Raw genomic sequence first — 20543 nt, 5'->3', positions numbered from 1 at the left:
GATGAGCTTCGCAGTGGTTACAGCCCGTACCCTCAGACCCTCCTCCCCTCCTCCCAGGGAGCTGAGAGCGGGAGCCTGTGTCTGGGCAGCGGGAAAGCAGGAGCGCCTCCCCGCCCTTCTGCCTCGCTTTCCCCCAGTTCCTACCCCTGCCCATCCACATGGCCCATCTCTGTAGATGCACTTCTGGAAGACGCCAGGCAAAGGGACATCGAGTCAGACCCTTCTCTTCCGGCTTCGAGAGCAAAGCCCCAGGCCTGACCACAGCAGACGTGCCCCACGTACAACGCCCACACATGGGTCGCACTCTCTGGCCCCGAGAAACCCACACCTCGAGGACACACACAGGTTGTACCACCCGTGCGTCAGGCAGAAATAGCCTGCAGCCAGTCTCCTCATACATTTATATGTGATGCACACACACACACACACGGGAATACACATGCACACACTCTCCCTCCTTTCCATCTGGGCTCTCTGGGTCTGCTTATGCCTCCCGTCAAGACTGGAGGTGAAGGTGGGGGGGTTCACCAAGAAAGGGGTGGTTGGAGGCTATTGGGAGGACTGAGCTAGCTTCCTTTAGACCTCTGCCCTTCCCTACCTTTCCTGCTTGATTGGAAAATGACTCTGGTCATTCTTTCCTAGGCTCTGCTCCTCTCTGTGATGCTGGGCCCGTCAGACCAGTGGTTCTCAACTCAGGATGATTCTGGTCTCCTCTCCCCCTATGCCAGAGGATGTTCAGCAATGTCCAGACGTTTCTGGTCATTATACTTTGGGGAGGACGGGGGAGTTGCTACTGGCTGGCGGCTGGAGGCCAGAGCTCTGCTCCGTGCCCTGCAGTGCATGGGATGGCCCCACTACGGAGAATGACGTGGCCCCAAATGTCAACAAGTGCCCAGACTGAGAAACTGCTTTAAACCATGAGGACCGCGGGAGCTAGGGCAACCCCTCCAGAGAAACGGCAGGAGACGGAGACCGAGGAGGCTCGAAGTCTAGGGCCTCTGCCTTCCTTCCACCACACCTGTGGGCTCTGCGGCCGAGTTAGCCGCAGCCCAGCTCCTCACCTCCACTCCCTCCTTTGGCCCGGTCTGCCCTCCTCCGGAAGATCAGGAGGTAGCGCCTCCCATGGCAGGGGAAGCAGAGGGAGGCTCGCCAGGTACACCGAGAGGGAAAAAGAGGCGCCAGCCGCCCCGCTCCGGGTTGGCCCTGCAGCACCCATACCTGCATCCACATCGTTGGGCCACCCACTGGACTGGCTGCTGCCAGCTGCTGGGGAGCGGCCTGTGCCAGGATAGAAGACATCATCGACGGGGCTCTCCATCTCGCTGTCATCGATGGACTTGGGGCGCTTGGTGGTGCTGGGGAAGAGGATCAGGCGGGACAAGGCAAGATTGACGTACCGGCACCGGAACTGCTCCCCGGTTCGCGCCCGGTGACCCGCCGGGTGGGGAGCAGGCGCCTGATGACAGCAGCATTTCCAAGTGCTCGCTACGTGCCTTCCCCTGAGACCAGACGGGCCCTAGAGTCCCTCGGGACCCCGCAGGTCTGCTCCTCCTCCTCGAACCCCTTCTCAGCCCGTGATACCTTCATCCGCAAAACCCCCCTCAACTGCTTCTGTGGTCCCACCTTCTATTTCCCATCAGCCCCCAGGGCCAGGGCAAGTCGAGAGGCACTCGCCAGGGACAAAAATGCCAAGGGGTGCTACGGAATTCAGACATCAGGATACTGTGTTCTCTTATGTTAAAATATCACTAATACGAAAACATTATAACATCATAGTGCGATACTTTAACAAATAAAAATAAATTCCCAAAACCTCACGATGAACCAAACGTTCAAGCTTTTTAAAAAAGCACAGGGTCCCTTCCTGCCCCCCAACAACTGGCCCTGACAAGGGCCGGATGTGCCCACCTCCCCAGAACCTCTCAGCTCCGTCCTGTCCTCTCATGCCATTCCCCCGCCCAACTGAGGCCCTCCCCTACTCCAGCCCGCTGGGAGGGCCTCTAACTGGCTGTCAGCCCCGCCCACACGTGCTGCAGCTAGGGGTACTTTCTAGAACACAAATTCCCAGCATCTCCTGCTTGAAACCTAAAACCCTTCAGTGGGTTTTACGTCTAAACACCTTCCGCTGGCCTCCAAAGCCCTCTTTGGGGGTCCCACCCGGACGTCCACCCTTGCCTGGGACAGAGGCTACTCTACCTGGAGCACCCACCCCGTGCCTATACCAGCCCCCGTATGTCTGGGCTCATGTCACTTGCCCAAGAGAGAGGCCTTCTCAGATCCCCATGGGGAGTGCCTTGTAGGCAGAGCTGTGCCCCGTTGGGGTTTCTGTCCCCAGCACCAAATGCCCAGCGACAGCACAAAGCAGGAAGCTCAGGGGGCTGGCGGCACGCTGGGCCCGGGGCTGCTCTGGAGTCAACACCCTCAACAAGGGGTGATAGCTGCCTGCAGCCCCCCAGACGGCCTGGGGATCGGAGGGGAGGGCCAGGGTCCTGGGCTCACCTGGTGGAAGGAGGGGAGGTGATGGACCGCCGCCCCAGGGTCACCTGGTTTATGTTGTAGTAGCTGGGACTCTCCAGGTCCGCCAGTGAGAAGTTGGGCCCTGATGCTGTGGCAACAGGAGCTGGGAAAAGGCGAGAAGGGGATGAGGTTTGGACGGTGTGGAAGGCTCAATGGGGCCTGTTTTGTTGTCACGAGCAGCTCCCCAGAAGCCTCCTCCTGGCTGGGGGGGGGGGGGTCTTTGGGGAAGAGCCCTTGGTTATGATTTTGTTTTCCTCCAAAACAGTGGAGATTAGAGATAGGGCTCTCTGGGCACCTCTGCTCCACCTAGCCCAGTACCAATGGGCAGAAGGTCCCAGGAAATCCCATCTGCCCCCTACTAGGACCCCACCAGCTGGGGGGGGCACATGGGGTCCGAATCCCCCCTCCTTACACCCCCGGTCTGCTGAGCTCAGCCACGGCTGGAAGAAAGAACTCACTTACTCTGTGATACTCTCACCAGCTCCGTCACATTCCAGACCCCGGAAGTCACAAAACAGTCCTGGAAACTTAAGTGCCCTGAAGAGTGGAAAGGACAAGTGAGTGAGTCAAGCAAGGCTCGGAGGGGCTACCTGCCTGTCTCCCCAAAGCTCTCCCCACTCTTGCTGCGACTCGCTTCCTCCCAAGCCTCGTGTTCCAGACACAGGCTGGCCCTCAGGCCCTCACGTCCACACGGGGGACCGAGCATGCTTCAGGGGAGCCCCCACCCCCTTGGACATCAGCTGAAGTTCAGCTGAGGAACAGCTGAGTCGAGGGGAAGAAATGGGGGCAGACAGGAGGCCAGGCTGGCCAGGGTGTAGGAGGGCAGAGGAGGGCGAGGGGGGCAGGGCAGGCCCAAGAGGCCAGGCGTGGGCCAGCGGGAGTTGTGGAGGGGCACTGACCGTTGGGCAGTGGTTTGATGTCCGCATCTCCTTGCTGGTTTGAACTATCTGATTGTCCGGATTCTGCGGGAGACACAAAGGGGAGAGGAGGTCAGGATCGAGGCGCCCCACCAACGCCAGCCAAGGAGCTGCGCCTTCAGCCCTGCAAACACCTTCACAGCACCCTCTCCTCGGAGGGGAGCAGCCTGGGGAGGCCTGGAGAGAGGAGGAAGAAAACACTACTGACAGTGGAGCCAGACCATTCTCGGCGGCGGGGCATCCTGGGCACCGCAGGGTGTGTCTGGCAGGAGCCCTGGCCTCCACATTCTAGATTCGAGTAGCCCAGTGTGCCAACCAGAACTGCCCCCATGCACACTGCCCCGTGCGCCCCGGGGGGCGAAGTCGCCCTCAAGTGGGCAGCAGTGGCTGAGAACCAGGGCAAGGAGGGTGCCCGTGAAAGAAGCCAGTGACCGCCTCTCTGCACAGCTGGGACGAACCCCAGGGTCCCCCATCCTCCGCTCAGCCCAAGCCCCCAGAGGAGCAGCCCCGTCCTTCTCTCACTTCATTAATTACAGCCATTCCTGTCAGCCTGAACCACCCCCACCTCACCTTTATGCTTACAGGCGGTGCCTGGCAACACAGAGGGGGGAGGCTTGCCCTAACGCTGTCGCCCGCTCTGTGCCAGCCTGTCTGGGCTGTCTCATGCCCCGGTGCCACAGCTGCTCAGAGGGAGCCCCGAGACAAGGGCCCATTGTGCGGTGGGAGCTCACAGAGGGCTGGGGCAGGGTGGAGTGTGTGTGTGAATATTTTGCTGAGCTTGGGAAAGCCCCCCCCCGCCCCCACCCCCCCCCAGGTCCTCAAAGCTTTGTGTGCCAGGGGCACAATGGGGACCTCCAGAATGCCTGCCCAGGCACGACAGCTGGCGAGAGGGTGGCAGAGGGGGGCCAGGGCAGGTTGTGGGGCAGGAGGAAGGCAGGCGTGGGGGTGGCATCAGAAAACCGTGCCCTGGTATTGGCCGGGGCTTTGCCCAGCTCTGGCCCTGCCTCCTGGGTCTCAACCACCGCCCCGAGGTCAGCCTGCTGGCCAGAGAGTCCACCCCTCGCTGGCCTCACAGCCAAGCTGTTCACACTGGGGAGTGACCAGCGAGGAAGTTCCCAAAGGGCAAGGTGTGGGCCCAAGAGATTGCAGCAGGGGGCCCTGCGGCCACTCGGGAGGGATAGAGAGTGATGGCCACAGGGGCTGGTAAGAACAGCATCCCTATGGGAGCGCAGGCCCAGCCTTGGCTCAGGCCAAGTTCTCGGCCACCTGCCTCAAGGTGACCAGTGGGAAAGGACAGGCTGCCTATAGGACAGGTTTAGGCCCCACTCCCCCGGATTCTTTACCTGTTCAATTTTCTTTTTCTCTAATTCCAAAAAAGAACAGTAAACCTTGTCACAAATCAAACACCCAGAGAGGTTCACAAGGGAAGTGCTAATGGCGGTCCTTCGCCCCCCCCCCCCCACCTCCAGTTTGGGGTGCAGCCTTCCAGGGTTCCCTTTGTGCTCACCCCTGTGGTGTGCGGAGGGGTGGCGAATCCTATCCCAGGCCGCCTCTTTGCCCGTGGTGCTCTCCGCTCTGGAGAGAATCCACAGGACCTCCCCCCACGCAACCTCTCTGTGCCACGGTGCCTTGTGGGTATGAATTTCGTCCTTCTCTCACCTTGGCCTCTTCCCGGCTATTTAGGTCTGATTCCACCCCCAGCTTGTCCAGGAAGGAGCAGCTGAGGGGCTAAAGTCGTGGACACCCCACGCTAGGCCCTCCCTGGACCCTGAGCCTGCTTCCTCTCTCCTCCATTCAAAACTCAGGAAGGGCACAGCCAGGGGACCAGCATGTGGAGCCCACTGAGGGGCACATACTCTGCTGCCCTGGGGTGCCCGCTACCGACCCCACCCATCCTGGGACCAACTCGTTCCCCACCGGCCTTCCGGGGCCGGGTCGGTGGAGCTGCGGGAGACAGGGGAGTCCCCCCACGGGTGCGGTCCCGGGCCCCCTGAAAATGGCCACGTGGAGACAGAAAGCTGCGCGCATGCGCACACCCAGCCCAAGGACAGAAAGGCTAGAGAGAACCCGACAAAGAGATGGAGATGGGCCAGCGACTAAGGCAGAGACAAATGGGGCTCCAGGAGAGCGCGATAGGCAGGAAATCCTTCTGAACCAGGACACTGCCCCGAAACGTTATTGCTGTTATTACTATTAGCTTGATGTAAAGGAGCAAGCAGGAGCGAGGATCCAGCGCGGGCGAGGCCCGCTGCCACGCGCCTCCAGGCGCTGCTGGCAGCCATTTTAGCCCTTGGCAGCCATCTTACGGCTGGCGGCCCAGCCAGCGTCCCCACAATGCCACCCCCGCCGGCCCCCGGCATGCTCAGCTCGGCTCCAGGACAAAAGGCAGAAACACTGGAGATCTGGACCCAGGCTCGGAGGCTCAGGAGGCAGCCCTGCAGCAGGGGCAGCTTCAGCCAGGGCCCCATCGTCCTGCTCCAGCGGCACCCCCTTCACCCTCGGGGCCAGCACCCAGCAGAAGGAGAAGGGAGGGTTGAGGCAGGGGCCCTGGGGACGCCACGTGCTACTCAAAGGCAGCCGAAGCCCCCATGGGCCATCCCCGGGCCCAGGGGCTCAACTAGGACCCCTGCCCTGGCAGGACAGTAAGGGACACGAGGGGGGCAGGCCCTCGTCCACCCAGTGGGCTTAGGGGTGCGCCCTGGACGGACGGGGGCAGGGGACTGGCAGGAACCCATACAGCAGCCGTGGGGCCCAAACCGGCCACCGGGCCCTGGTGGACAGGCTTCTAGGGAGGGTAAGGAGAACCCCCCCCCCCCCCGCCCCAGGAGTGGGAGCCAGCTGGGCCGGCCTTTGTGGGCTCTTTGGGGAGCCGCGCCTGGAGGTCGGGGCTTGCTCTAGACAACCCTCTGGGATCAGCCTAGCCCACCGGGGAGCACGCCAACCCAGCATCGTGACTCCCTTCCCTGTTGGGAGGGGATAACCCCAGGCCTCAGGACAGACAGGAGGAAGGTCCCTTTATGACACCCCTCCCCACGCCCCGCCTCATGGCTGCTCAGCTTTTATCTGGCAGAATGGGGCTTATCAGAGCCACCAGCTGAACAAACATACAAATCCACGGTTAGTGAGAAAAAACCCTCTGCCTGAACTCTTTATCTCCTGTTCACAGGCCCCACGCACTGCCCCCTGCCAACAGCACAGGAGGAGACCTGACTGCTGCGCGGCGGGGGCTCCTGTCTCCGCTGCCCCCCCCCTTCTCCCCTCGCCCCCGACCCAGAACAGGGTGGCTCTCCCCTGGCAGTCCCTGCCGGGCGGGTTTGCATGGGAGCCCCCCTCCAGTGTCTGCTTTCTCGCCAGGGATAATGGGCCAGCTGGTGGCCTGTGGGCCAGTGGAGGGGCAGGGACAGTGTTGGCTAGCACAAGGCAGACAGGTGCCCAGCTCCATCTTTTATCCTCCCTCCCCCAACCACCCGGCCCACGCCCCCCCCCCCCCCCGCCCACCCCCAGAGGCTGTTACTCTGGTTCCCCGGGCTTCCCGGGCCACATCCCCTGGAAGCCTCTGTGGCCTCGGCTCTCCCCAGCCTGGCTGCCAGAGCAGTGGGGACCCTAGGTACACACCCCCAGTTCAGGGCCACCCTGACCAAGGTCAGCAAAGCAACCCTAACCCCGCTGCCTACCCCTCTCTTCAGAGACAACTGCTGCCTTCACATCCTAGAGACCGGAGAGGGGACGCAGCAGCCGGGGGGGGGGGGGGGCACCACTACCCGCTCTTGGCCTTGACACAGCTCAACCTTCCCCTCTTTCCTGGCGCTGGGACCAAAGAGCACCTTCCCTGGTTTGAAGCTTTCTCACATGAGGCCTATCAAATATAGCCTCCTAGGAACAGTCCAGCCACTGTGTCTGATGCCCTGGGATGCACGCCCTGGGCAGGCAGGCATCAGGGTCCCTGAGCCCGGGGCCAGGTTTGGGGACGGAGAGAATCTCAGAGCCCACAGCTTATTCTTCATGCTGCCGAGGGTCACGCCAGCTCATGTCACCCACAGGAGCATGCTCTGCTGACTGCCCTCTGCTTGGGACCTGGGCTTCTCATGTGATCCACACCTTTGAGGGAGAGGCCACCTGCCAGTAGTGCCTTAGGGCTCTGGCCGCTGTGGAGGCTTCCAGAAGGGAGGATTATGCAGAGGCAGGTGACAGATCTGGACTCTTGTCTCAGCATGGCTCCTGGGTCTGGGGCTACTCCCCATTCGTCTGCACACCTGTCATCGGTCACCCCCCTGCATCAATGGCTTGTGGCCTCCTGCAAATACCCGGACCTGGGCCAAGCTCGGCCAACAGTTGGCAGGCAGTGTGGACCCCTCTCTTCCTTAGGTCCCTTCACATCCCCTGGAACAGCCACGATGTCCCCCTCAAGCACGGCCTCTCTCAACCCTCCACCAGCCCTTCTCAGCCCTTGAAGCCCCACTACTTTCTTTATGGAGCTCTTCACCTTTCCTTTTGGAATCCCATTTCTGATCTCCTTTTTCTCTGCCTTGGCTCCGACCTCCTCTCTGTCCTTCCTTCTCCTTCATTTTCCCTCTCTCCCACTCTCTTTCCTCTCCTGACCTTGCCGGTTCTGTGTGTGTGTGTGTGTGTGTGTGTGTGTGTGTGTGTGTGTGTGTGTATCCAAAAGGGACACTTCACTGGAGCTCTGGAGGGGAAGCTCCAGCAGCCAGGAAGAGCCCAGTGTTGCATCCGAACCCCAGTTGACAGCATGTTATATATATATGTATAGATATTTCCACTCACAGACGGGGAGATATTTACGGCTCCCGCTAGGTGAAGGACGAATTCCTGCTCGCTGCAGGGAACGCTCTGCCTCAGCTCCCACCCGAAACAAACTCTCTCCGCGAAAGGGGCCACATGCAACTTGCTGGCCGGCTGCCTCCACGCACATCACTGACAGAGTGAGTTCTTAGGTGGCCAAGAGGGGCGGAAAGACCCAGCTCAACCACACCCACAACGTGCGTATACTGAGGCAAGCGCAGTCAAACGCGCACGCGCTTGGACACGCAGCCAGCGATTTCCTGCTGCCCCGAAGGGGTAGGAGCAGACGATGCACGCAGAGCCGTGGTCCCACCGGGCACAGCATGTTCAGTGCTAAGCACTGGGCCAGACAGGAAGCCACCTCTAGCTCGGCCGGACCTCTGACCTTTGGGGGCTAGCGAGGACAACCCCCGGAGTTTGCAGTTTGCTTGCCCCTCCCCGGGCTTTCTCCAGGTCTGGGGTTCGGGAAGCAGGCGGGAGCGTGCGCTGTTCTGGGGGTCCTCTGAAGGGCCGATGCAATTCAGGAGCTGATCCTGGCCCTCCCCAGTGTGACACTCCCCTCCCCCTCCCTGGCTCCCCCTCTTCTGCGATTCCGGAGCATCCAGGGCACTGGAAACCCAATCTCAAGGGGAGCCAGAGGCCTGGCCTGCGGCAATCAGAGCCGGAGAATGTAACTATTGTGCCTCTTGAAACCTAAGTCTGAGAATCTGAGACACCCTGAGGAGGGGAGCAGTGGACGGATGGGGGGCTAGGGAGACGGGTCACAGAGGGGTTCTCCCCATCTCTGCAAACAGGAGACCCAGGGACGGAGGAAGTCCTTGAGAGGGCAGGGCAGCCAGAGGGCAAAGAGGGGAGGGGCTCGGCCTGGGCCCGGCCCAGGGGGCTTCTAGGATCTTTCCTTCCTTCTTTCCACTCTGTGCTCCACCCCCAGCTTCATGCCTACACACGGGCCCTGGAGCCATCCTGAGGTTTATCCCTCTTCTGTCACCCCAGAGCCCCACGTGGTGGGGACAGGGGCATGACCAGGAAGCACAGCCCCGAAGATCTGGGCCGGGGTGTGGCCAGGGGCAGGATAGGCACACACGTCACCCCCTCATTACCTTCCTCTCTCCTTTCCTCACTCCCCCTCTACTCATGGATCTGAAGGGGCTTGAGCCTTTGACCTGAGTCACCTGTGCAGGGGAGGGAGGTGGCGTGCCAGTCACACCTGCGTAGGCTAGACCTGCTCTGGCTGCCCCTGAGGCCTGAGCTCAAGAAGGCCATGAAGGGAGGATGGGGCAGGGACAACAGATCAGGCCGCAGGGAACATCTGGATGGGACACTGCAGTCGCAGGCCCTGGCCCTGGAGGCAAGCACGACCGTTCCCACCTCCACCCACCCTGCCTCCGCCAGTGCCGTCTGTGGTCCTCCCCTGGCGTGAGCTGCTCAGCGTCTCTGCCCCACACCCGACGGGAGAACCTTCCTTGGCATTGCCCCCAGCCCAGGGAGAACTAGAGACGCGACCCGGTCACTGAAGCCCAAGGGAACTCGGTGCCCGACTGCTTATTCCCATGAGAGGTCAGACAGCGGCCCATAAAGGAGACAGGAGGAAGGATACACTTTGATGCAGAGCACAACACCCAGCAGGTGGATGGAGGGGCAGAGGCCAGGTCCATCCGCGAGTTGGGGGCCTCTCCACGCCCAGCCCGGCAGGCAGCCCTGGGGGATGCGGGCGGACCCACGGGCTCCTCCCAGGTCCCCCCTTTGCAGGGGACTCAGCACCGACCTGCAAGACCTCAGACGTCAGTGCTCCGTGGCTCTCTCTGAACAAGCAGACCCCGTGCCTTGCAGTAACACCATCTGGGGTGTTCCAGAGGTGCCCAGGGGCCAGCAAATCCCATCAGATCAGAATTCCTGTCAGACAGGGATTGGGGGTGAAGTGGCCACTACTGAAGAAGCCAAAGGAAGGGGTCTTTGGGGAGGGGGGAGGAGGGAGGAGGGAGGAGGGAGGCAAGAGGTGGGAGCACCCCCGCCCCGGGCCCTGGCCCACCTTTGCCCAGAGCCTGCCCTTGGCCTATCCAGGGGAGATGTCCTTGGTCTGGACCCCATGTCTGCTCTAAGTGGGGGGGGGGGGCCTCACCCCAGCGCAGGGAGGGCAGAGGGGGACAGAGGTGGATAACCAGCGACAGTGGAAACTCCTCTCGAGTTCACATCCATGCTCTAGAATCTACCAGCACAGTGACCTTGGCCAAGTTCTGAGCTGTTTCTTCCTCTGTTAAATGCAGGTGCTACCCACCACCCAGGGTTCCTGGGCGAGGAAAATGAGAAAACAGGTAAAAGGTGCTTCACCTCCATGAGCTGAAACTGCTCCTCCTTCTCCCACTCTGCTCACAGGCTGCTTCGTGGGGGAGTGTGGCTGGCCCTCAGCTCCCTGCCCTCAGGCGTGCATACTCTTTATGACACCCTGAGCATGCCCTAGATTACTATTTTTCGGTGTCTTGCCCCAGAGAACACAGCCAGTAAGCTGAGGGGCTCCCTCAGGGCCTGGCCCATGACGATCTGCAAAGAGGCGCAGAGAGGTTTGTCTGGAAATGAAAGAGCGGGATGCCTTCTACAGGCGTGTCCCTCCCCAAAGTCAGTGGTCACGGTAAATGGGTCTCTGGACGGCCACCACACTGGAAATCCCCTTACCCGGGGGATGCGTAAGGGCAACAGGGAAGGGGGAGAAAATGCTTGTGCCCCGGATTCTGAGGACGCTGGGCCCTAGGCCCTGCCTATGCTAGCCCAGCGGTAAGGGTATAGAGAGCTGAGGACACCAGAAGCATGGGTGCTGCCCCAACGGGTGCCCAGCTGCCTCTCCTGGGAGCGCCGGCTGGTGCCACGGCTCAACCAGCAGCTCGAGCCAACATTTCCAAGAGGGCCTGGGGCCAGGAGTCATGTAATAGTGGGGTCCAGAAGAGTGGCCCCCAGCCCCTAAAGCTTCTGTCCCCTCCTCAGCCTGACAGACAGAAACTGACAGTGGGCCCAGCACACCAAGAAAAGATGGGCCCTGTGGAGGGTGTCCCCCCATCCAGGCTAGGGGCACGCGGAGCTGCTCCCCCACCCCCACCCGCTCTATTTCCAGCGTTGCCCTTTCTGGCCCTGTAAACTGCCCAGGCCTGGCCAGACAACTGCCCCCACCTCCAGCTGCTCTTAGGACTATTAATAGTGTCCCCACCTCCCAGGGTCAGGCATCACCCTCCCCCCATCCCCCAAATACACTTGTCCTTGGTCTAATTATTTGTTAAGGCACAGAGTCCTCTGGGCGCTAATGCCCACCAGGGATGAGAAGTGGGGGGGGGGGCGCAGAAGCTCTGGAGGGACACACCTGGCACAAGTGGGAGTTTGGGGAAAGGAGGGAAGGAATCATTGAGCCCCCGAGCAAGAGAATGACAAGAAGACAACATGAAAACTAAAAGAGAGAGAAAGAGGCCAAGACAGCACATCAGAACCAAAGCAAAGTGGTTCAAAACAAGGCTGCCATAGAAAGAAATCAGAGAAGGAGAAGGTTCCAAGAGGGAGGAAAGAGGGAAGAAAGCAGAGAGAGAAAGAGAAAGGAAAGGAGGAAATGACTCCTTAAAAAAAAAACAAAACAAAAAAACAGAAGGGGAGAAAACTTTCCTGAAAATACTCAGGAGTGGCTTCCTAAGCACAGTTGTGCTGCAGCCAGCCGTTGGCTGCCGAGGGCACTCATCAGGGTGAGGGCCTGGAGAGCCCCCAGGCCAAGGAGCCTCTACCCACACACCCTTGCAATGTGCTGGGGAAGGGAGGGGAAGCAAAGAATGAGAAGAAGGGGCAGAAAAAAGGAGCAACTGACCAGGAAAAGAAGGTGGCAGAAGTGAGTCCCCACAGAGAGGAAAGGTACCCTCGGCCCTGGGCAGGGGAAGCCTCCCACACATGGAGCTTCCTTACCTATGGAAAGACGGACAGACTGGCCAGGAGACGGCAAGGATGGGGCAACATGAGGGCTCCCTGGCCTCCTTGGGCTCCATGCTACCACTCCCGTCGTGGCCATGAGCACGGTCTTACCCCACCTGCCCCCCCCCCTTCCCTAAGGAGAATCCCGGGGGCCTGGGAAGGAGAACCCACTTAAGCGACAGCCGGCCGAGGCCACCTGCCTCCTACCCTCAGGCACTCTAATTTCCTCAGCCCCCTAAGGGGCAACACCTGACATTCAGGCTAAAGGAGCCTCTTTACCAAGGACTTGCCTTCTGCGGGAAGACAGACTTGGGTTCACGGAAGGGCAACAAACACAAACCTGTGCCACAATCAAAGGTCTAAGTGGAGGACCGCTGCCTGGAGGCTGGAGGCCAAGTAGCCCTTTCTTCAAATCCCATCCACACTGGGAGCCTCTGGCTGGGCCAGGGCTGGAAGAGTGGAAAACTCTGGCTTTGGAGGGCTCAAGAGCCCTAAGGACTTGGCCACCAGGCCTCCCAGGTCCAAGGGTTCCTGCCTGGGAGCACCCCACCAGACCATCATCCCCTTGGGGTCAAGGCCTATCAGTGTTTTGTTCACGACTATATCCACCACTCCTGGACGTGCAGTTGGGAGCGGTTGACAAGACTCTAAACAGATCCTTCTAGATCCTTCTTCCAACTGTGGCTACACTGACCACCCGGGGGACAGAAGCACCAGGTGTTTGGCACTTTCCGCGTCCCGAGAACATTTTTTCCTGCAGGTCCGTCCTTGACGCTCAATACCCGAGGAATTGACGTGGAAACCCCAGTAGCACTAATTCTCCTGCAAAGCCCAGTTGGGCCCGGAGTGCAGGCCTGGCCACACAGACCCCCGCGCCCGAGGGCTGGACTAACCAGAGGAAGGATGCAGTGTCTCCCTGTGGCGGGCAGGGCAGGGAGACGCTCTCGCCAGCTTGCTCTGCTCCCCACTCCCCAGCCCCAGACGCCTTCAGGCAGCCACCGTCCAGAGCTGTCCAGATAAGACGTGAAGAATCTGGGCCTCTGACTCAAAATCTCCAACTTACAGCCCTGAAAGCCCAGGCTGGGTTGAATAAGTGGGTAGGCAGGTGGCCTCCTGAGGGGATGAGACGGCTCTGGGTGCCAGAACGAGCCCCGGGCCTGGAATCCAAATCCTAGACCTGCTGTTATGAGGCACCCGGTGGTCTCCCAGGCCTCCTTTCCCTCCCGGTCCAACCCATGCCAGGCTTGCCTTGGACGGCACAGTGAGCTGTGAGTAGGGATTTTTACAGAGAAGACCCGATGGTTTTATACTCTATAAAGCGTGAGGCACACATAAAGACAGCATAGATGGGGCAAGGAGGTCAGCTTCCAGGGCCCTGTGTCTCAGCTTTGCTGTGATCCTCAACAGCAGCTTGAGGGGCATCTCCCAGAAGCTTGGACCTGCACACAGTACCGAGGCTGGCCACCTGTCAAAGGGCAGCTACGCAGAGTCACAGGGCTGGGATGGTCCGGGCTGCTAGATATCGACCCTCCAGGTTGGCAGGTGCCGAGTTCTCCACTGACAATGCCCTGAAGGGCCGGATGGGGCTTTCCGGAGAGCGGGGCATCTGGGCCCAGGGGCCGCACCCCGGGGGAGCGGCGCGCTGCATTCCCGGACGCCGTAGCTAGGTGGCGCAGCGAGTTAACACTAGCTGCCCTCCGCCGGCAGCGCCAGGGACCCGGCCGGGGGCGGGGGCGGCGAACCCGCGCGCCGCCCGCGGGAGGCTTCAGGGGCCCGGGTTCCCTCTGCAACACCCACGAGGCCTGAGCAGGAAGGAGGACCCGGCCAGACCTAGGCCGCTCGAACCCAGGGCTGTGCTGCCCGAGGCAGCGGCTCCCGTTGCCGCCGTTGCCGCTGCCAAGCACATCCCGTGATGTAATGTGAGGGCCGAGCTTCCCGTTCTCATTGATTAGGAACAGCTTGCGGTGCGGGGGCCGGATGGAGGGGGGCCGGGGAATGGGCGAGCGAGGAGGAGCGGGAAGGGGGGAGCTGCCAGGTGCATGGCTGTGGGGGTAAACCAGCGAGCCCGGGCCCACCCTGCACGGCGCCAGCGCGCCGCTCGGTCCCTACCTGCCTTCCCCCGGAGCGGGGCTGCTCTGGATGTGGGCGAGTCTGCGGCCGCGTGACCCCAGGACTGTTCCCAACACTCCCACGACGCCCCCACCTTTGGGCAGCACAGACCTGCCCCTGTACTTGATACACGCTTGTACTTGATAGACGCTTGAAGAGGAAGATTTCCGCCTCCCCCCCCCCCGCCCCCGCCTCTCAAAAAGTTAAAAATGGAGACTAAAAGTCAGAGATCAGGCACCAAAAAGAGGGAGAGAAATGGAGAAAAGTCAAGAAGAAGAAGAAGAAGAAGAGGAAGAAAAAAACAACAGCGCTCTCTGCAGTGGCGGCAGCCGTCGGGCAGGCACACCCTCCCAGGCGGGTGTGGAGAAAGGCCCCTTTGTTCGGCAGGGAGGTTAGCCGAGGTGAGGCCCGCTCCCCCCACCCCCCTGACCCTGGGCAGTGCAGATCGCTGCTCAGGGCTCCGGACTGGGTCTGGCCGCTTCCCTGACCCCCCAATCCGTCTCCCACTCCTCCCGTCAGCCAGTGGAGCAGCCTAGCAGTGGGGGGTAGTGGGGGGAGCCCTGCTCCGTACCCCCTGCCTTGTCCAAGTACCTAGGGTCACACGTGTGGGGCTGGGCTGGGCTGGATCCTCCAATGGGCCTTCTGGATGCCTGCACTACCGGCCATTAGCAGTTTGCCCAGGCTGCTCTTAAGCTGTGGGGTTTTGGGGGGAGGGCAGATCTGCATGCAGCAGGCCTCCCCACAAAAGCATGGCCAGGGAGGGTGGCACATGCTAGAAGATGGAGCCCCAGGAGGCACAGGCTAGCTGACTACACCCCTCCCGCCCACAGTGAGGCCCAGGGCGTCCCCTGTACCTACTCTAGACATGGGACCTTTCTAATACCCTTGGGCTCTGGGCTCCTGCAGGGCTTCCTCAAAGTGAGGGCTGGGTTCTGGTGCTGGAGTCATCCTCAGATGACAGACCGGGACTGAGGTCACTCCTTGTTTCCCAAGAAGGGGCCAGAGTGGGGTTGTAAAGGGAGGCTGAGAACAGGCCCACCTCCACAGCCTGCCAAAGCACAGGCTTACAGAGGGAGCCTGGCAGCAGTGGGAGGGAAGAGACGTAGAAAAGCATCCCCTTCGCCTTGCACACCCTATGCCCTACCCCACCCCATGGGCTCAGGTTGGGGAAAGGACCTGAGGCACGGTAGTCCTCCCACCCCAGCACTGTGTGCCCTCTGCTGGCAATCCCGCTCTGCCCATTAGGGAGGCCGGGCGTGCGGGCTCCCCGGAGCCCTCAGGCCTGGCAGACAGAGCTGGATGGCTATACAACGGGCCAAGAAGTGCGTCCCATTTCCAACCAGTGACACCCTGTAGCTCCGGACCCTGGCATGGGGCAGCAGGAGACCTGGAACGAGGGACTGGACTGGACGGGTCTGCTCCAGTCCCCTGGCCTCATGCTAGGGGGTACCTGCTTTTCAGGAGGCCCGACCCCCTGCCAGCAGTATCTGAACGCAAGGCAGGGAGTGGAGAGAAGAGGAGTAGGGTGTCGCTGACCTGGCCCCTCCCAGGCCCCTGGCTTGAAAAGTGGGGGAAGGAGAGGGGAGAGGAACAGCAGCAGCTGGAATCGCAGGGAGCCTGGACCATCCTGTCCGGAGCTGAAACGGCTGCGAGAAGCTGCAGCTCGGATACACGATGTCCTGCCAAACCCCAGTCCTTTAATTCAATTAAGCGCGGGACAGACTTCCCAGATTTTTCTGTGTGTGTGTGTGTGTGAGTGCCTGTGAAAGTCCTGATGTGTGTGAATCCGGGAGCTGGGAGCATGTGGCTGTGTGAATCCTGATGGGGGCAGAGGAAGACAAAAAGGATGCAAATGTCGGGGGAGGAGAGGGGTGGGTGGGGCAGGATGGCTCCAGGAGAGGGTGGGCATCTAAATCTTGCCGGAGGGCCAAACTCCAGGGTTCTCAAAAACCCCACCCCATGGCCCATTCCCTGTGGTGGGGCAAGATTTGAGCATCTCTGGCCTCCACCCACTAGATGCCAGTAGCATCACACCCCCTCAAGGAGTGACAACCAGAAGTGTCCCCGCCATTGGCGAATGCCGCCTCGGGGAAGAATCAGCCTGGTGGGACCCGCCACTCTGGGGCACAAGATGAAAACTGAGACTCTCGTATTTACTACCAGGGCCTTGCCCTACCTCTCCCCCTTTGGGCTTACATCCCAGTGGCTTGACTTCCCAAGTGTCTCAGGTCTGGCTCTTTTTTTTTCTGAAATATTCTCCCCACCTTACCCATCTGGCCAGAGGAGTCTGAGGGCAACTCCAGCTCAGCAATGGTCTGATAAGGAGCACGGAGCTAGGAAGTGACTTGCCCCCACCTCCACAGAGGAAGGGAGAGCTGTCATGGTCAAAGTCAGAAGCCAAAGTCATGCCCTGAACCAGACCTGAAGCCTGACCTCTGTATCGCTGGAGTGGGGGGGGGGGGGCAGCGGAGTCCACAGGAGAGGTGGGGACTTGCCTGGGGACAGACCCCTGGAAAGATACGCTACCCTGCTCAGTCCCTGGAGGTCGGTGGAAGGAAATCAATGCACCACCCTCTCAGCATCCTACCACCCCTCCTGCTTGGGGGCTCCAGAAATGCCGGAGCTGGGTGTCCCCAGCTCAGCCGTAGCAGAGGCCAACTCGCCTCCCCTGTTCCCGGGGTCACCTGTGGCTGTCCTGGCAGGGATGGGGGGAGGGGAGACTTAGTTCCAGCAGCCCTTCTCCCCGGGCCCAGGGAGCTCGCTCGCTTCTCTCCCTAAGCCCTCCTGGAGCCTCGAACAGCCCCCTTCTGGGAGCAGAGCCAAAAAGATGGGAGAAGGATGTTTATAAGCTGCTAAAAGGGAAAAGGAAAAAAGTGGGAGGTGGGGCAGAGAGGCCCAAGCCTCCAGGTAGTGAAGACTGGAGACTCAGGTAGGGAGAGAAGGAGGGAGGCCACCTTCCCCAGTAGCCAACATCTGACTAAACTGACAGGTGGTGCCCCCCACCCCGCCCTGCCCTGCTGGACCACAACCAGGCCTAACCATGTACACACGCAGGGGTCTCTCACCCCACGCTGACCTGCCAAGCGACTCTTATCCCACCCCAGAGGATGCTGAGACACTACTGGTTTTAGCTTGTTTCCTCCGCTCAGCCTGAGAAGGACAGAACCAGGGAAGGGTGCAGGGCCCTGGGGAGCCCGGGCTGGGGGTGTTGTGACAGGAGCCAGGCTCGGCGGGAGCGAAAGCCGAGTCCCCAGCTCTGGGGCTCGGCACACAGCTAATGGGAGGCTGGCAGCGCAAATTGTTGTTTACTTTTAATTAAGTAAACAATGTCGGCTTTCCGCCTCCTCCCCTGCCATCCCAGCCAGTAATTTGGGGGATGACAATGGGGTTGTTTCCTTCCTCCTGCCTCCTTCCCTCCCTCGAGCACTCCTGCTCACTCCCTGCTCTGCTCAGCCTTCACAACTTGCCAGTGCTGGGTGAGGCCCCACCCAGGGGGTTGGGGGGACAGGAAGGTCCAGGCTGACGGGCAGGCTCTCTGGGGAGCAATCTCACGGTCAGGTTCACCTCAGGTGCCAAGGGCGGCTAAGCACTTGGATGCGGCCCATTCTCTTTCTGCCCCCTCCTCCCCCCCCAATAACCCTCGTCCCTAACCACCAGCTCGAAAATCTAAAAAACAGGTGATCCAGAGTCTGAGCAAAGCAGTGGAGACCAGAGCCCCAGGTGAGGAAAGTATTTTCCCAGGAGTGGGATAGGTCTTCCCCGCAGGTAACCAGAAGGTGGACCTTCTGGTTCACTGGGGCAGGGCAAGGGCACGCCCGAGGCTGGTTCATCTGTGGGGCTGGAGTTCACGGAGCCAACTGGCAGCTGAATTGTAGGTACCAGCTTTCCTCAGAAGCAGGGCTGTGGCTTCGGGGCCTTGGTTTCTGCTCTTCCTGTAGGTGGTTCTCCTGAAAGGCTGGAGCAGCCGAAGAAAGCAAGCTGAGCTGGCTTTCCACTGAGTGGGTCCCCTAGCCTGGTGGGGAGGGGGGGGGGCGCAGACACAGGGCTCCCCCCGAGTGCAGGGGCAGCAGGCAGGAGGGGCTGAACCCTAAGTCTTTGGGAGAGGCCGAATTTCAAATTACTCCTGGCGGGATCGACTTGCACCCAGGATCTCCGTGGAGACAGAGCGCTCTTCGCACCCTTTCTCAGTAAACCTGTAAATGGGTCCACCTCTCTGAGGACCTCCGCCCGCAGTGGGGGCTCTGCGAACGTGGTGGAAGGGAGAGGAGGAGAATCTCTCCGTCCCCTCTCCCGCCTCTGCCTCCCAGGGATCAAGCTGTAGGGTCCTGAGCCAAGCCTGGCCCTGGAGCTCACTTGAGTCCCCTCCTCCCCCGAGAGCCCGGAAGACTCTCTCCAAGGTGTTGGGGGGGGGGCAGGGAGGAGGGGGTCTGAGTCTTGTGCAAGCCCCGCTCCTCCCCCTGCCCAGGGCTGCTCCCCCACCTCCTTCCGAAGGGCGGGACTGCGGCAGCAGAGTTGGCTCGGGCTGGATGCAATTTCAGCCGCAGAGCAGGGCTCCCTGGCTGGAAGCAATTTTCTCATTAGGACCCCAGGCCTGCCTGCCCGTTGGTTCTCAGCCCTCACTCCCCTTCTGCGAAACCGCACCCCACAGGCCTCCCCACAGACCACTCACACGCACAGGGAGCCACACGTGTACAAGTCAGAGGGGGCGATCACGGGGTCACCACAGTGGAGCCGGGCGCGGGAGAGAGGTGCTGGCACAAAGCCGTGGCTGGGGAGGCCCTAAGCGGAGGTCGGAGCTCCCCCTCCACCTCCTAGGCGCCCACTTCGGGCTCCCAGACCCAGACAGCTGGCTCCTCCCTGCTGCCCCAGGGAGAGAGGATCGCGGACCCCAGAACCGGCAAGGGAGGCCGGCGGACCTCGAGCCCCGCGGAGCCTCAGGGCCGGCCTCCTCGCCCAGCACTCCCGGGAGCCCCGAGCACTCAGCCGCCTCCGCGGCCCTCCTCGCCCAGCTGGGCCGGCGGCAAGCAGATGGGCTCTCGGGAGGCAGACCCCCTCCCCCAGCCCCGAGGCTGCTCCGAGTGGAGGGTGGTCTCCGGCGAGGGAGGGGAGCCGAGGCCCTGCGAGGGGCGGCTCCTTGCTCCGCAGACACATGTGGTTGGACTTAAAAAGCTATTAGGGAGCGAGGCGCTGGCGGGAGTGCGGCCGGCCCTCGCACCAGAGAGGGGGAGGGCAGATGCCGAGGCGGTGAGCTCAGCACCTCTCGCCTCCTCCCCGGAGGGGCCCCAGGACTCCTGGAGGACTCGGGGGACCCTCACTCAGCAGGGGAGTGGGGCAAGCCCTGGGGGAGGGCGGGCACGGCTGGGGCCCGGGGCGATTCTGGGAAGGGCTGCTCTCTGAGGACTCTAGGCCCAGGTCAGAGATCTCTGGGGGCGAGGGAGGTGGTGCTGGGGCTTGGCTGAGGCCCAAGGTCGGGGGGGGGGGGCACAGACAGGTCCCCAGCCTTCCTTCAGCTTTCTGGGGGTGACAGCCGGCTATAGGTCGCCTAAAGCGTGTGTGTGTGTTTAGTGGGGCTGGGGGAGGGGGATTATTAGGAGAGCTCGAGAGAAGGAAGGGAAAAGTGGGCCCCACCCATCACGAGGCCAGAAAGAACCCGACGGAAAGTTCCCTAGAGCCGCCAGCTTGTAAAAAGCTTCTTTTCTTTCCAAATTATGAACATTTTTTTTAACAAGGGGGGGGGACCCCAGAGCAGCAATCTAGGACTTCATTAGGACCGTGTGTGACCATGAGTAACTGGTGACTGGAGGTGACAGGGGGTGTATCTGCCGACTTTCCAAAGTGCTCTATTGCTAAAAGCACAGCCGTCTCTCCATTGGGCTCCCTGCCTTCACCCTTCCCAGGTCCCCTTATTCAGAGATCTAGCCCCTGCCCTGGCCCACGTCTAACCCAAAGAGGGCTGCCCAACTCTGTTACAGATTGAGGTAGGTGCCAGGAAGGGCAGGGGGCACAGGGAACAGGACCATGCCTGGTATTGGTGGGCCACTGTTAAGGACCTAGCTCTATCCCACAGGAGGGCAAGGGCTCCCCTAGCGTAAGCCTTGGGTTCTGGGTCTCCCATGGGACTGTAGGAAGTGTCCCACTCAAGGCTCTGGAGACCCTCTGAGCTCCTTAGCCATCCACCGAAGTTACCACCGGCTCCCCAAGCGCCCGGGGTGCAGTGCCGATGCGGGGAGCTTGAGTTACTTGGTACAGCCGCTGTGTGGCAGG

The 20543-nt window shown here is 61.2% G+C and overlaps 1 protein-coding gene across 7 annotated transcripts in view; it reads right to left on the bottom strand.

Moving 5' to 3' along the window:
• The window catches only part of NFIX (nuclear factor I X), a 95149-nt gene that overhangs the window by 17197 nt on the left and 57409 nt on the right, over positions 1-20543 (bottom strand). For all 7 annotated transcript variants that reach the window (XM_042978307.1, XM_042978311.1, XM_042978309.1 and 4 more), the window contains 4 exons: positions 3417-3479; positions 2980-3054; positions 2500-2620; positions 1219-1355 (listed from right to left, as the gene is read on the bottom strand). In XM_042978307.1, coding sequence (XP_042834241.1) covers positions 1219-1355; positions 2500-2620; positions 2980-3054; positions 3417-3479 — 396 coding nt within the window. The remainder of the gene's footprint in view (positions 1-1218; positions 1356-2499; positions 2621-2979; positions 3055-3416; positions 3480-20543) is intronic.

Source organism: Panthera tigris, chromosome A2, assembly GCF_018350195.1.
Source record: "Panthera tigris isolate Pti1 chromosome A2, P.tigris_Pti1_mat1.1, whole genome shotgun sequence".
Classification (NCBI taxonomy): domain Eukaryota; kingdom Metazoa; phylum Chordata; class Mammalia; order Carnivora; family Felidae; genus Panthera; species Panthera tigris.
The sequence above is the reverse complement of the archived record's forward strand: the minus strand, read 5'-3'. Positions and strand labels throughout refer to the sequence as shown.